General features: G+C 54.0%; 2 protein-coding genes across 3 annotated transcripts in view; one reads left to right on the top strand and one right to left on the bottom strand.

Moving 5' to 3' along the window:
• KIF9 (kinesin family member 9) overlaps positions 1–687 on the bottom strand; it is an 18,626-nt gene extending 17,939 nt beyond the window's left edge. For both annotated transcript variants that reach the window (XM_033062856.1, XM_033062863.1), the window contains exon 1: positions 355–687. In XM_033062856.1, the coding sequence (XP_032918747.1) occupies positions 355–600 (246 nt within the window). In that variant the 5' untranslated portion in view covers positions 601–687. The remainder of the gene's footprint in view (positions 1–354) is intronic.
• Positions 640–15,398, top strand: KLHL18 (kelch like family member 18). Its single transcript, XM_033069670.1, has 10 exons — positions 640–687; positions 8,231–8,361; positions 8,492–8,632; positions 10,340–10,538; positions 11,577–11,737; positions 11,841–11,977; positions 13,011–13,233; positions 13,867–13,971; positions 14,148–14,259; positions 15,012–15,398. The coding sequence occupies exons 1-10, from the start codon at positions 640–642 to the stop codon at positions 15,396–15,398; spliced, it is 1,644 nt and encodes a 547-aa protein (XP_032925561.1).

The following is a 15,398-nucleotide window of genomic DNA, read 5'->3' as shown; positions in this document are numbered from 1 at the left end:
GAGCAGATTTTGGCAGCATTTTGGGAAAAATTCATCTGTAAGGGTTGGGACTTGTCCGGGGAAGCTGTGACTGCCCCTGCATCCCTGGAAATGTCCAAGGCCAGGCTGGACAGTTCTGGGAGCACCCTTGGATAGTGGAAGGTGTCCCTGCCTTTGGCAGAGGGTGGATTTGGATGATCCTGAAGGTCCCTCCCGTTTAAATCACCCAGTGTTTCTCTTCAGCGCGCCTCCCGACGTGTGTGGGGGCTGATGCCCGGGGGGCTGCTGCCGCCTGTGCGGAGTTACGACCTCCGATCACCCATTGAGGAGAGGAGGATGAACCCCCGAAGATCCCCCCCACCATCCCTGTCCCACCTGCGGACCCGGTCCAGCCGAGTCCGGGATGGCGTCCGGGGTCGCCATGGCAGCGTCCACTTCCGGGCTCTCTATGGCAACGGCGACTTCCGGGAGAGCCCGGAAGTGGCTCCGCGTACGGCGGCCGGGCGGGGCCAGCGCGCGGCGGGGGCGAAGCAGGACGGCAGCGGCACGGGAGTGGCGGGGACGATGCTGGAAGCGGCGGCGGCGGCGGACCCGGAGCTGGATCCCGAGGATCTGGTGCATTTCTCGGTGGGAGACCTGCCCAGCCGCGGGTATGGAGTGATGGGCGAGATCCGACGGCAGGGAAAGCTCTGCGATGTGACGCTCAAGGTGCGGCCCGGCCCCCGGGGGCGGGCGGGGGCGAGAGACCACCCGAGCCCGGAGGGGTCTGAGCGGGGCTGAGAGACCCCGAGCGCTGGGGGAGAGTGAGGGACCCCTCGGTTCTTGATGGGGATGAGGGACCCGACCATTCCGAGGGCTGAGCGGGGCTGAGAGACCTCGAGCTCTGGCGGGCAGTGAGCCCCAGTCCTTGGGGGGACATTGAGCGGTGACCTCGAGCCCTGAGGAGGGCACGGATTTTGGGGTGGGGGCTCAGGGGGATGCTGAGGAGACTTCGCCCAGTCCCCTTAAGAGGGAGCTGAGGGAGCCCCTGGTCCCTGAGGGGGGCTGAGGGACCCCAGCCTCAGAAAGGGGAGATGAAGGATCCCCCTCGCCATTCCTGAGGGACCCCAGCCTCAGAAGGGGGAGATGAAGGATTCCCCCCGCCATTCCTGAGCGACCCCAGCCTCAGAAGGGGGAGATTAAGGATTCCCCTCGCCGTTCCTGAGGGATCCCAGCTTCTGGAGGAGGAATTTGAGGAACCCGCAGATCCCTGAGGGAGGACCCCAGCCCTAAATGGAGGGGGCTGAGGGACTCCCCAGTCTCTTTTCCAGAGGGAAGGAGGCAGCTGGAGTTCCCTCAGACCCCTGTGGTGGGGGATAAAGGGGAGAGGAGCTGGAGCCCCCCTTCTGCTTTGGCAGCAGAGAGAGACAGAGCTGAGACCCCCCCAAACCCCTTTAGGGGGTGTCAGGGGCTCTTGGACCTTCCCAGCCCTGGAGGTCTCAGAGGGCCCATGGATCCAGGTTTATGGACCAACCTTTCCCTAGGAACCCATTCCCTTATAGGAACATCCCTTCTTAGCATCGAATAAAAATGAATCCAGCAGCGTGGTGAATGCTCAGGATGGTGTCCCTGGCTCTGCAGGGAATGGCTGGGAGGGCTCACAGAGTGTCCTGTGCCAGGCAGGAGCTGCTGGAATCCCTCAGGATTGCAGCCTCGGAGGAGTTGGTGGGGTGGGAGCCACACGCAGCTCTGAGTCACTGCAGAATTAACTCTGCAGTTTAATTAAACGGGAAGGTGCTCCCAGCCTACTCACCCTGAAACCTGCCAGGGGAAGGAGCTGGTGGGGGCTGGGCCTGCCTCTGAGAAGGGATGTGGGATGGGGAGCATTCCATGGATACGGGGATGAGGCACTGAGGCTTGGGATCCTCCTTGGAAATGGTTGTTCCTTCTGCAGGGTGGTGTTGGTGACAGCGTGGGCTGGAATCTGGGGGAATTCTGTGTCAAGGCTGATTGGGATGCAGAGTGTAGTGTTTTTAGGATTAAACTGGGTGTTGGTGTGGCAGGAGAAGATGACCAGGTCCTGGCAGTCCCATGTTTCTGGGAGACAATAGGGGGAGGTCTGTGATCCCAGTCTTATCTTGGATAAATTCCTCACCGTTGTTTCTGAAATTCCTGTGAATAATTATCCATTTCTGTGGGTTTTCCATGGCAAAGAGCTGTTTAAATCCTCTTGATCCCTGCAGAGATTTAAAAGATATTACCGAAGATCAAAACCATCACAGAACAGTTTGAGATGGAAGGAACCTTAAGGATCATTAGGAACCTTAGGATGGGCAGGGACACTTTCCACTGTCCCAGGCTGCTCCAAGCGCTGTCCAGCCTGGCCTAGGACACTGCCAGGGGTAGCCACAGCTTCTCTGGGAATCCATTCACCCTCACAGGGAAGAATTCCTTCCCAAAATCCCAAAGACAGATCCCAGCAGCAGCTGCTACATTATTAGTCCTCTGTCCATGTTGTTTCAAGCATTCCAGCTTTCCCTCCTACACCCACAGCTTGGAATTCCAAGCATTTCATTCATTTGATTCCTCTCCTTGCCTTGAGTCATCCTGTGAAAAGATCCCACCTTGTGCTGCCTCTGCCTGTGGACACCCCTTTTCCCATGGAGATGGAATTAGTGCAGCCAAGCCTTCCCTCCCCATTCCCAGGAACAGGCTGCCTGCTCCAGCTGCTGGAGCTTTAAGCAGGAATTTTTCTCAACTTGAAGCTGGAGGTGGCTTTGGATCACTCAGGCTCCCCAAACTCATCCAGCACAAACTGTCTCTGCCCTGCCCTGGCTTGGGAATGTTTTCCTGCTGTAAATCCAGGGTGGGTTCCCAGCAGGGACAGAGTTTGGATGATTCTTACTCAGAAGGAGGGAAGGAATGTGAAGGTCATGGAGCTGCTCCAGGAGAGGAGAAGCTCCAGGGAATGCTCAGAGCCCCTGCAGGGCCTGAAGGGATCCAGGAGAGCTGGAGAGGGACTGGGGACAAGGGATGGAGGGACAGGGATGGATGGATGGATATTGGGAAGGGATTCAATTCCCAGAGCAGCTGTGGCTGCCCCTGGATCCCTGGAATGTCCCAGGCCAGGCTGGACAGGGCTTGGAGCACTCTGGGACAGTGGAAGATGTCCCTGCCATGGCAGAAATGGAACTGGATGATCCTTAAGATCCCTTCCAAACCCCAGACCATTCCAGGATTTTCTGATTCAACTTTGAGAACCATTCCAAGTCCAGCACAGAGGAACCCCCAGGTGGATTCTGGTGCTCCCATATCACTGCAGTGAATTTATTCCACTTTTTCCACTTGTCTGTCCCATCTCTAAACCACAAAGCTTCCAAACACCCCTTTGTCCCAGAAGTTGGATCTTGATGTGCCCAGCTCTGGCTCATGGATTTGGAAAGTTCTTTTCTCTCCCTGTCTCTTTAACAGCTGCAGGTCAGGGCTGCTCCTGATGTTCCCTCACAGCTCCCTTTGGAGCCTCTCCGAAATGTTTAATTAAATATTCATTTGCTGGGAACACAGATGGATGGACTGGAGGGAGGAGGGGAGGGAGGAGACACACCTCAGTCTGTGGTTAGTCCTTTTCCTTTGGAAAAAAAATTAGGAGTTTTGCTTAGCAAAGCCAAATTTCTGCTTTCTTCTCTGAGAATCACCGGGCTGGGCATTGGTGTGGTCATTAAAAATCCAACCAAACCCTTTTCCCCAACTGATCCCATCCCAGTTGTGTTCTGGAAGGTGAGGTTGTGCTTTCCTCCTCATCCAGCACTGGTGGTGATGGAAAAGATGATGGAGGTTCAACAAGGCAGGGAAACACCAGGGCTGGAATAATCATGGAGAGAGCAGAAATGAGACTTCTGAGCTTTTTTTGTTTCAGTTTGGCGGGGTTTGAGGCTTTGAACTGCAACTGTGGACAAGCCAAGGCGCAGAATTCCTCTCTGAGAAACTCTCTCCCTTCCTTTTAGTGGATTTCCAGTCTTCTTCCCTTTGCAGCTCCCAACTAAACACCCCAAGAATTCCGGCTCACCGACAATTCCGGCGTTTGGGGCTCTTACTCCCTGAGCTGCAGATCCTGATCTGATTTTTACCAGCACACAAGCAGCTCTTCAGTGCCTGTGTTCTTCCTGAGCATTGTTTCATCCTTGCAGGATGAAAGCAGCCTGGGCAGCTTTGTTTTGTGGGATGTGCTGTGTGTGCTCCGGCCAAGCTCCGAGCGCTCTCAGGGGACACATCAGAGGCTGCTGGAATGCACCGCTCCAGGAACCAGGGAAAACAGATCCATGCTATTCCTTCATTACAAATGAAGAGGGAATCAATCCCTTCCTAGCTCCTGCTGGTGCCATGCTGGCACCTCCAGAAATCCTGACCAAGAGGGAAGGTTTGTGCCTTCCCAAATCCTTGGAGAGCGGAGTTGACGTGAGCTCATCTTGCTGCTGCAGCTCCGAGCTGCTCCAATGCCATTTTTCCATGACTGACTCCAAGACTAATTAGAAAAGTCTCCTAAAATATAATCCAGGTCTGGCAAGCTGAAATAATTCCCAGCTGTGGAGAGAGTACAATATTTGCTTTGTGTCCAATCCCAATGGCACTGGCAGGTCCTAGCCCTGGTGGCTTCTCTGCCCTCCTGATCCCAGTTTTTCCAGAGCTGGTAACTCCAAACCCCCCAAACTGCAGCAGTTGCACCCCTGAGAGCTGGTGCAGAGGTGGAGGAGCCTCTGGATAAGTGGAATTCCAGACAGCTCAGGCTGCCTGCCTGATTCCAGCAGGATCCTTGAAAACTCAGTGCCTGGCTGTGCTGCAGATGTTGGAGCATGTTTGGGAATCCTCCAGGAAAACAGCCCTGGAAAGAGAGGGAATATCTGTTTTAGGGGAGAGATTGGAAAAGCAGATGATCCATTGTGCACAGAGAGCTGCAGGATGAGGATGTGATTCCAGCCTTGTCAACAGACAGGAATTATTTGGGATTCTGCCTGGATGTGATTCCCCTGAGCTCTCAGCTGTTCCCTTGCAGAAAACATGAGGATTTTCAGTTCTAGAATCACACAAAATTTCTTTCTGCTGTTCCTTCAGGAATGTTGAGGAGGGCTGATCCCTTGGGATGCTCCTTGTCCATGTGGGAAATGGAGGGACTGGAATTCTGAAAAGCAGTTGGGTTTCTCTGCTGGCAGGGAATTCTCTGGGAATGTGGCTTTGTTGTACATCCAGAGGGGATGTGTCCTCTGCCTCAAAGGAATTGGTCACCATGTTATGGAGTCCTGGAAGGGTTTGGGCTGGAGGAACACAAGGAGCCTTTCTCCCACCTACACCATTTCCTGGGGAGAAAGGCTCCTTGTGCCCTGGAATTTGTTAACATTTGGGGCTGTGGGGGCAGATCCCTTTGTTACCGCTCAGAGACACGTCAGGAGGGAATTCTGGGATTCCTGGGGTCAGGAAAAGTTCCTTTTTGCCTTAAAAGCAAAGGATTTAAAATTATAAATTGTAAACCAGAGCATCCTGGAGTGGTGTCAGGAGGAGGATGAGCTCTTTCCCACTTTCTCCTTAGGTGACTCCATGAGGAGAGGGCATTAATTTAGTCATGGAAAGGGAGGTAGGGAGCACTTTGGGAAAGAAGAGATGAGGATGAGCTGAATGGACTCATCCTTGGAAGGATTTTCCCTATTCCACAGGAAAAACTTGTCCTTTGGCTGCAGCAGGGAATGCAGCTGTTCTTGGGGACTCACCATGAAGCGCTGATGGAATGAACATAATGATGGTTTTAGAGCAGAGATCCCAATTTCTGCCTCTCCCCAAGGGCTCTCCACCATTCCAGGAGCGAGTGCCAAACAGAAGGAATCCCAGTTTTGTCTGGGAATATTTCCCAGGCTCTGCTGATGCAGCTCCATGGATCTCACTGCTCACAGGGAGGGCAGACCCAAGGGATTTCATCCCAGGGATGATTTCATCCCAGCTGTCATTATCCCAGCAGGAATCTTGCAGGATGCCTGGGGATGTTTGCTCCTGCAAGGCCCAGGGCTGTTGGAGATAATGAAGTTGTTTGGTGGGGTCACAGCAGGAACTGCAGCTTGGTGGAACTGTTCAGCCTTGGACAGGCACTTGGGCCATGGAATCATGGAATGGTTCAGCTTGGAAAAGCCCTCTTGGATCAGTGAGTCCAGTCATGACCCACCACTGCCCTGGGCTGTCCTTCCAAAGCCTCACCACCCTTTCCATGAGGAAATTTCCCAAATTTCCAGCCTGAGGCTGTTCCCTCTCCTGTCCCTGTTCCCTGGAGCAGAGCCTGACCCCCCCCCAGCTGTCCCCTCCTGTCAGGGACTCGTGCAGAGCCACAAAAACCCCCCTGAGCCTCCTTTTCTCCTTCTGAGCCCCTTTCCCAGCTCCCTCAGGAATTCTCCAGCCCCTTCTCAGCTCTGTTCCCTTCCCTGGACACCCTCCAGCTCCTCAATGTCACTCTTGTCATGAGGGGCCCAGAGCTGCCACCTGGGCTCTGTAATTCACAGTTATTTGGTGGAATAAGGACCTTTTTCTCCTCCTTGGGTCACAGTACAGGCGTGGGGTTTGAGTAAACATAACCTTGGTGTTGAAATTCCTGTTATCTTCAGTTCTAAAGATAATTTTTCTTATAAATAGAAGGTCATTGTGTGCATTTAAAGCAGGTGTTTCACTTTAAGAGGTGCCTGTTCAATTTTAGCACCACTTTTCATTTATTAAAAAGCTGAAATGAGATTTGGACAGTTGTGATTTTTGGCAACTTGGGCTTAGGGGGAAATGAAAGTCAAGTAAAATGTTGCTTTTCTTACACACTCAGCCTGAATGGGAGCACTCATCCAAACAAACCAAATGAACTCTTGCAGTTGGAGTGAATTCCTCACAGAATTTTGGAGATAAGAGCAGCCCTTGTTCTTTCACCTTTCAGAAACAGCGAAAGGAGAACTGAAGCTTTTCTGTGTTTTGGGATGTTTGAGATGCCCAGGAAGGGATTTTCCAGCAGCATGAGGGAGTGTCAATAATGGGATTTATTATTGATAAACTCCATTTATTTTAGTGGTGGGTTGGGCCAGGAGCAATGATGATGGAATGATCCATGGGGAGGGGATGGAGCTGCTGAGCAGGTCGGGTGTTCCTGAGCCTCAGGGCTGGAATGTGGACAGGCCAGGCAGCAAATTTGTCCCCATGGTCACCCTGTCTGTGGCTGCCCTTCCCACTGGGAATTCCCAAACCCAGAGCTCCAGCACTGGGGGATTTCCCTGTCCTGAGTTTCCCCTTGGACCTCAGGACATGGAGAGTCCCATGCTCACCTGGCAGGGAGGGAGGGAATGAAAATCCAAGGGATTTGGGGAGGGGCTGCCAGCTCTCAGGTTCTGGAATCACTTCCCTTTATGGCCTTGCCTTATGAAATTTGCTGTGTTTTTGCATCTTTAAAGCTCTGTGCTCTCTGTGTGCAGGACCAGGGAGCTTTGTCCTCCATCCCCTCATGGACCTGGGCCCTCCTGACTCCTTTTCCCAGAGATTCCCCATCCCACCCTGTGCACAGGAGGAGCTGGCAGTGATTCTGCAGATACCTTGGAGCCTCTGGGATGTTTTCCATGTGCTTTTGGGTTAGGAGCAGGGATTGATTCAGCCCTTCATCCCTTCAAGTCCCACACAAATATAAATGTGAAGGGTTTTTTCCCATGAGCTCTCATAGTCCTGACCACTTCACTTCCTGATTTCACTCTGGGAATCAGCAATGCTGCAAAATCCAGACCAGGATTTGTGCAGCATAATCCAGGCACAGAGGAGAGGATGGGCAGGGATTCAGGACAGAGACAAAGCTCTCCCAAAGTGCCTCCTTTTTTCCATCTGGCAGGAATTTTGCTTTTTAAACCCCTGGCAAGTTTGTGTTTACTGGGTCTGGGGGAGAAGGGAGGCACTGTTGGGAATCATGGAATTCCTGAATCCAAACAACATTCCTGTTACCTCTGGAGATGACATGGGGTGAGGATTTTGCAGAGGAGAAGGAAAAGACTCTGGATAACCTGGAGGGAAGGGCCCTGCTGTGCCAGCTGCTTTGACCCATTAAAACAAAGCTCCAATGGGGAAATTTTTGTTGAAGTGAGGAAAAATGGGCAGATTGACATGGAAATTAGGGACAAAAAGCTCTGAGAGAAGCAATCAGAGAAAAATTACTTGAATACCTGGATGCTGCAGGGGATCCCTGGGGCTGATCCCTCTCCCTCCCTGCTCCCTGTCTCAGGTTGGGGACCATAAATTCAGCGCTCACCGGATCGTGCTGGCAGCTTCCATCCCCTACTTCCACGCCATGTTCACCAACGACATGATGGAGTGCAAGCAGGATGAGATTGTCATGCAGGGCATGGATCCCAGGTAAAATCCCCAGGGAAAATCACCCTGCCTCTGCTCTCTGTGTCAGTGATCCCACAGAACGTTCTGCTGTTGGCAGAGCTCTGTTCCAGCTGGAGTTCAGTGATTTTCTGCCCTTTCTCCCTGCTTTTAGTGCACTGGAGGCTCTGATCAACTTTGCCTACAATGGTCACCTGGCCATAGACCAGCAGAATGTGCAGTCCCTGCTCATGGGGGCGAGTTTCCTGCAGCTGCAGAACATCAAGGATGCTTGTTGTACCTTCCTCAGGGAGAGGTGAGTGGGGCTGGGGGGATCCTGGGGGGATTCAGTCACCTGTGTCCAGCTTGGGAGGAGCAGGGTGTGTCCCAAAACACGGCATCTGTAGATTATGGAACACAGAATGGGTTGGGAGAGACCTTAAATCCCATCCTAATCCACCCCCTGCCATGGCAGGGACACTTCCCACTGTCCCAGGCTGCTCCAAGCCCTGTCCAACCTGGCCTGGGACACTGCCAGGGATCCAGGGGAATTCCATCCCAGGGTCTCACCACTTTCCCAGCCAGGAATTTTTTCCCAATATCCCATCCATCCTTCCCCTCTGGCAGTGGGAAGCCATTCCCCCTACTGCTACCATTCTCATTCCCTTCAGAATAACTTGTCACTCCTTTATAGGGACAGAAATCAACACCCAGAGCAAAACTGAGGAGATATTTCCCTTTTTGAGAGCCCATCCTGGCAGGAATTGCCCTTCCTGCTGCCATGTGTGCTAAAGGGGAGGAACACAGTGCCTCAGCCCAGGAGCTGGACAGGAAACTGTGGCAGAGCCCCAAATTGGTCCCAGGTTTTTCAATTTCCTCACTGGTGTTTGGCTGTGAGGCTGTTCCAGCAGCATGGAGATGGAAAGCTGGGATACTCTTTGTCCACATTCCACATGGATTCTCAACTGTGCCAGGAGTGTGACATGTTCAGTTTTCCCAGCTTGGCTTCTCTGCAGCTGCTCAGGGCATTCTGTGGTGTGATGTTAAACACACCCACCAAATACAGGGATTGGCCACCAAAATTCTCCCAAATCCACCAGGAGCAGCCAGGTGTCCTAAGTGAAGTCCTGCCTTTGAGAGCACAGCTGCCAGTTTGGGTAATAACCAAAAATTTGTGGGTTCTGGCCACCCTGGAGAGCTGGGACATGGACACTGAGCTCTCCTTCTTAAGTGGAATTGAGAATTGAGATATTTTTAGGCAGCTGTGTTGTAACCAAGCCCTGAGGGAGCCCTCAGAGTCACCATCATGTGACTGTTCCCCACCCAACAGCACAAGGACCTGGAGCTGCTGGAGAGTCCAGAGGAGCCCCCAGAGCTGCTCCAGGGCTGGAGCCAGGCTGGGAGAGCTGGGAATGTTCATCTGGAGAGGAGCAGCTCCAGGGAGAGCTCAGAGCCCCTGGCAGGGTCTGAAGGGATCCAGGAGAGCTGGAGAGGGACTGGGGACAAGGGATGGAGGGACAGGACACAGGGAATGGCTTCGCTGCCACAGGGCAGGGTGGATGGATATTGGGAAGGGATTCCTGGCTGGGATGGAATTCCCAGAGCAGCTGTGGATGCTCCCAGAGCCACCTGGATCTATCCAATGCCTCTGTGGCAGGGACAAGGGGACATTTGTGTTTTCCATCCTCTGGCTCTGCCTTGGGTTCACCTGGAGCTCCCTGTGCAGATCAGCTCTGGATGAGTTGGAATCAGCCATCACTGGAGAGGACACATCCTGCACTGCACTGTGTGTCCTGCAAGGCTTCTGTGCTTCCCAGAATCCTGGAATGCTTTGGGTTGGAAAAGACCTTAAAGCACAAACCATTCCACCCCCTGCCATGGCAGGGACACCTCCCACTGTCCCAGGCTGCTCCAAACCCCAATATCCAACCTGTCCTTGAACACTTCCAGGGATCCAGGGGCAGCCACAGCCTCTCTTCCATGAACCTGACATTGCAGTTGCTCTCCTGCTCCCCTTTTCCAGGCTCCATCCCAAGAACTGCCTGGGTGTCAGGCAGTTTGCCGAGACCATGATGTGCACGGTGCTCTACGACGCCGCCAACAGCTTCACCCACCAGCACTTCGTGGAGGTCTCCATGTCCGAGGAGTTCCTGGCCCTGCCCTTTGAGGATGTCCTGGAGCTCGTTTCCAGGGATGAGCTCAATGTGAAATCTGAAGAGCAGGTGGGTGAAAGTGGTTTGCCCTTCACTCAGTCAGGATTGAATGAATAAGAGATGGATTTTCTTGTTCGGACTTGGTTATTTATTAAATCTTGTCTGAAGTACAGAGAGTTCTGCAACACTTCCAGCTACCAGCTGAAAGTGAGCAAAAATGGAGGTGAATCCAGCTAGTTACAAGGTCTTTTAAAGCCTAACTATCCAATTAAGAGCTAATTTCTATGTTATTAATACTTTTGACCCAATGACCAAACACCTGTGACCCTCACTTTCTATCTAATCCAAAAACTACCTGAAATCATGAAGAAGAAACAAGAAGGAAGAAAGAATCAACATCCCAGAACATCCATCTTGTCCCATACCCTAAACCCCAATTTCCAAACCTTTCACCATGTGAGATTACACACTTCTACCCAAACTACACACCGGTGATTCCAGCTCCATCACTCAATTTTGGAAGCCTTCTCCAAGGCCTCAGGTCACAAGGAGTGTTCTTTTGGGGGTCAGTGTCAGAAAGCACAGAAAGTTTAAAACTCCCAGGCTTCAAGGTTCCAATAGGTGGGAGAGCTGGGAGTGTTCATCTGGAGAGGAGAGAGCTCAGAGCCCCTGGCAGGGCCTGAAGGGATCCAGGAGAGCTGGAGAGGGACTGGGGACAAGGGATGGAGGGACAGGACACAGGGAATGGCTTCACTGCCAGAGGGCAGGGATGGGTGGATGGATGGATGGGTGGATGGATGGATGATGGATGGATGGATGGATGGATGGATGGATGGATGGATGGATGGATGGATGGATGGATGGATACTGGGAAGGGATTCCTGGCTGGGAAGGTGAGCAGGGACTGGCACAGAGTAGCTGTGGCTGCTCCTGGGTCTCTGGAAGTGTCCAAGGCCAGGTTGGATGGGGCTTGGAGCAGCCTGGGACAGTGGGAGGTGTCCCTTGAGGTTCCTTCCAACCCAAACCATTCCAAGATTTCGTATCACTTCATTCCCATCCACTTTCACAACCCCCAAACTCCAAGTTGCCCCTGCTGTCTCCTGTCAGGTATTTGAGGCTGCCTTGGCCTGGATCCGCTACGACCGAGAGCAGAGGGAATCCTTCCTGCCCGAGCTGCTGTCCAAAATCCGGCTGCCCCTGTGCCGGCCGCAGTTCCTCACGGACCGCGTGCAGCAGGACGACCTGGTGCGCTGCTGCCACAAGTGCAGGTGGGGCTTGGACACAGAGCCAGCAGGGGGGGCAAGTCACATCCTTCCATCCAGATCCACAGAGTCAGCTCTCCTCTTTAACCACTCCACGGTTGGGTTCCAGGGATCTGGTTGACGAAGCCAAGGATTATCACCTGATGCCGGAGCGCCGGCCCCACCTCCCGGCGTTCAAGACGCGGCCGCGGTGCTGCACGTCCATCGCAGGGCTGATCTACGCCGTGGGGGGACTCAACTCAGCAGGTACCTTGCAGTGGAAACACCACCAGGGGCTGGCTGGGATGATGGCTTGCTGGAATTCCCTCCTGTAGAAGTGTAGAGCAGTTTTTCCTCCTCCATGCAACACTTTGACCTTTCCAGGGAAACCCTCAGGGTGGTTGTGCCCATGGTTTAGCATCTTCCATCTGCAATCCTGTCCAGGTGAGGCTTATTTAGGACATATCCCTCAAGGATGGTGTCCTTGCCTGGAGCCCCAAGCAGGATTTGCAGAGATCTCCACGATATTGTCAGGGATTACAACACTTTGACATGAGCCTCACCATGGCATGAAAAGGGAACAGAAAGTGACCCAGGAAAAAGCAACACTACAGATGGGACTTGCAGATCTATGCTGCCCCTTGGAGGACAGTGGAGGTGCCACTTCCACAGAGGGAACCTGTCAAGGCTCCAGGAGAGCTGGGAAATGTTCCCAATCTTTTTGAGTGTGGGTACAATGGGAATTGTTCAGAGCAGGATCTCTGTGGGTGAGCAGGGATGTGTGGTTGTGGGAACAGGTAGGCTGGAATAGGATGTGTCAGCCCAGGATAGCACAGAGAATCCCAGAATGGTCTGGATTGGAAGGGACCTTAAGGATCATCCCATTCCCACCCCCTGCTGTGGGCAGGGACACCTCCCACTGTCCCAGGCTGCTCCAAGCCCTGTCCATCCTGGCCTTGGACACTTCCAGGGATCCAGGGGCAGTCACAGGTTCTCTGAGCCAGGCCCTCACCTCCCTTACAGGGAAGAATTTCTTGCCCTGACCCAGGTGCAGCACTTTGCATTTGGCCTTGTTGAATCTCAAGAGATCCCATTCCTTGAACTTTTCCAGGTCCCTTCAGATGCCATCCCATCCTAAGCAGATGTTTTTCCCAGCTGTTTTCCCAAAGAAAAGCCGACCAATTCCCCATACCCAACCCCATCTTTAGGCACGCAGCAGCACCCCCTAACCACCCCCTCACTCTCCCAGGGCTTCATCAGCTCTCCCCTCTTTTAATTTGAGTAGCAAATTTCTATGCAGGCGACTCTCTGAACGTGGTGGAGGTGTTTGACCCCATTGCCAACCGCTGGGAGAAGTGCCAGCCCATGGCCACGGCGCGGAGCCGCGTCGGCGTGGCCGTGCTCAACGGGCTGCTCTACGCCATCGGCGGCTACGACGGCCAGCTGAGGCTCAGCACCGTGGAGGTTTACAACCCTGACACCGACTCCTGGTCCAAAGTGGAAAGCATGAACAGTAAGAGGAGGTACATGCAGCTCACTGGGAGGAGATTGATGGAGAAGGGAAAAATGAGGTTGGAGGAAGGTGGTGGGCACCCAGCAGGGGAAAAACGGGAAAGGAGGAGTGGGGTGGTGTGGGAGCAGCTGGGATTTGCTTGGTTGGGATTTCCTGCATCTTTTCTGGTGCAACCTGCTCAGAGTCAAGCTCTGCTCCCAGGGTACAAGGATAGGATGAGGGGAAATGGTCTCAAACTGTGCCAGGGGAGTTCAGGTTGGAAAATTTCTTGGAAAGGGTTGTCCAGCCCTGGCCCAGGCTATCCAGGGCAGGAGTGGAGGGTTTCTGTGGAGCTCCCTCAGCCACTCCTGGTGCTCCAGCCCCTTCCCCATCTCCATTCCCTTCTCTGGACACTCTCCAGCCCTTCAATGACTTTTTTTGTTGTGAAGTGCCCAAATCCAAACCCAGGATTCAAGGTGCTCCTACCATGAGCACCTTTCCCCTCTGTGAGCTCAGAGTTCAAGTGGGACTGAGCAGTTTGGAGGTGAATCCAGGGAAAAGGCAGTTTGGTGGGATGGCACAGGCAGAGTGTGTGGGGTCACAGTGTTGGGGACAGGGTGGCAGCACCTCCAGCCACCTCACAGGGTCCTGCTGTCCCTTGCAGCGCCATGGGAACGGTGGTGCTGGATGGGCAGATCTACGTGTGTGGTGGATACGATGGAAACTCATCCCTCAACTCAGTGGAGTCCTACTCTCCAGAAACAAACAAGTAAGAGCCCTTTGTGTCCCAGAGCTTTCCCAGGAGTTTCCCTTTTGGTGTTCTGTGTCCTGGCACCATGGGCATCTGGGCTGAGTGGGGAAAGAAGAGATGGTGGAATCCAACACTAAAAAAAATCATGGAATAATCAGTGGGAGTCTTGCTAAGCTCTCCTCTCTGGCTCCCAGGTGGACAGCAGTGACCCCCATGAGCTCCAACCGCAGCGCTGCCGGAGTCACCGTGTTCGAGGGCCGGATCTACGTGTCCGGGGGGCACGATGGGCTCCAGATCTTCAACAGTGTAAGGCCCTGGGGCCCTGGGCAGGGCTCACCCACTGCACCTCAGGATGGGACTGGAAGCCTCCCTGTCCTTTCCCTGAGCCTCCAAACAGCCCCAAGTGGTTGTGCCACCACATTCTGTCACTTCCTCTCGTAACAGAAAAGCCTGAGGTGGGACAGAAGTGACTCATTTATCCAGTCAGGGCCATGGAGATGTTCTGAGGCTGGAGCCCCTTGGGTATAGACACAGGCTGGGAGAGAAGAGAAGGTTCCAGAGAGACCTCTGAGCCCTTTCCAGGGCATAAAGGGGTTCCAGGAGAGCTGGAGAGAGACTTGGGACAAGGCATGGAGGGACAGGACAAGGGGGAATGGCTCTAAGCTGAAGGAGGGGAGATTTAGGTGGGATATTGGGAAAGAATTCCTGGCTGGGAGAGTGGGGAGGCCCTGCTCAGGGTGCCCAGAGCAGCTGTGACTGACCCTGGCCAGGCTGCACAGGGCTTGGAGCAGCCTGGGACAGTGAAAGGTGTCCCTGCCATGGCAGGGAGTGACACTGCATGAGCTTTAAAGTCTCTTCCAACCCAAATCCTTCAGGCACAACCCCACAGCAGCTGACCTTTGAACTGAAGGCAGTTCAGTCCTCTCAGCTGCTCCTACTGCCCCAGACTCCATTTGAAAAACCCAAATCCACCCCCAGCCTGTTCCAGCACAGTGAGGACATTCACAGGGCCATTCCCAAGCAGCATCACCCCTAACTCAGCATGTTCCCCACGGCAGGTGGAATACTACAACCCCCACACGTCCAGCTGGCACGCCGTGGCGCCCATGCTGAACAAACGGTGCCGGCACGGCGCGGCCGCGCTGGGCAGCCGCATGTTCGTGTGCGGCGGCTACGACGGCTCCGGCTTCCTGAGCGCCGCCGAGGTCTACAGCTCCATGGGCGAGCAGTGGTACCTGATCGTGCCCATGAACACCCGGCGCAGCCGCGTGTCCCTCGTGGCCAACTGCGGCCGGCTCTACGCCGTGGGCGGCTACGACGGACAGTCCAACCTCAGCTCGGTGGAGATGTACGACCCCGAGACCAACCGCTGGACGTTCATGGCGCCCATGGTGTGCCACGAGGGCGGCGTGGGCGTGGGCTGCGTGCCGCTGCTCACCATCTGA

Source organism: Catharus ustulatus, chromosome 1, assembly GCF_009819885.2.
Source record: "Catharus ustulatus isolate bCatUst1 chromosome 1, bCatUst1.pri.v2, whole genome shotgun sequence".
NCBI classification, from domain to species: Eukaryota; Metazoa; Chordata; class Aves; order Passeriformes; family Turdidae; genus Catharus; species Catharus ustulatus.
This window is presented reverse-complemented; position numbering and strand designations above follow the sequence as displayed.

Bases quoted from the DNA above. Each gene is read 5' to 3' on its own strand.
- KLHL18 (XM_033069670.1), top strand. From the start codon at position 640: ATGGGCGAGATCCGACGGCAGGGAAAGCTCTGCGATGTGACGCTCAAG. The intron at 11,978-13,010 runs GTACCTTGCAGT...ATTTCTATGCAG, and splicing joins GGGGGGACTCAACTCAGCAG to GCGACTCTCTGAACGTGGTG. The intron at 13,234-13,866 runs GTACATGCAGCT...TGTCCCTTGCAG, and splicing joins AGCATGAACAGTAAGAGGAG to CGCCATGGGAACGGTGGTGC.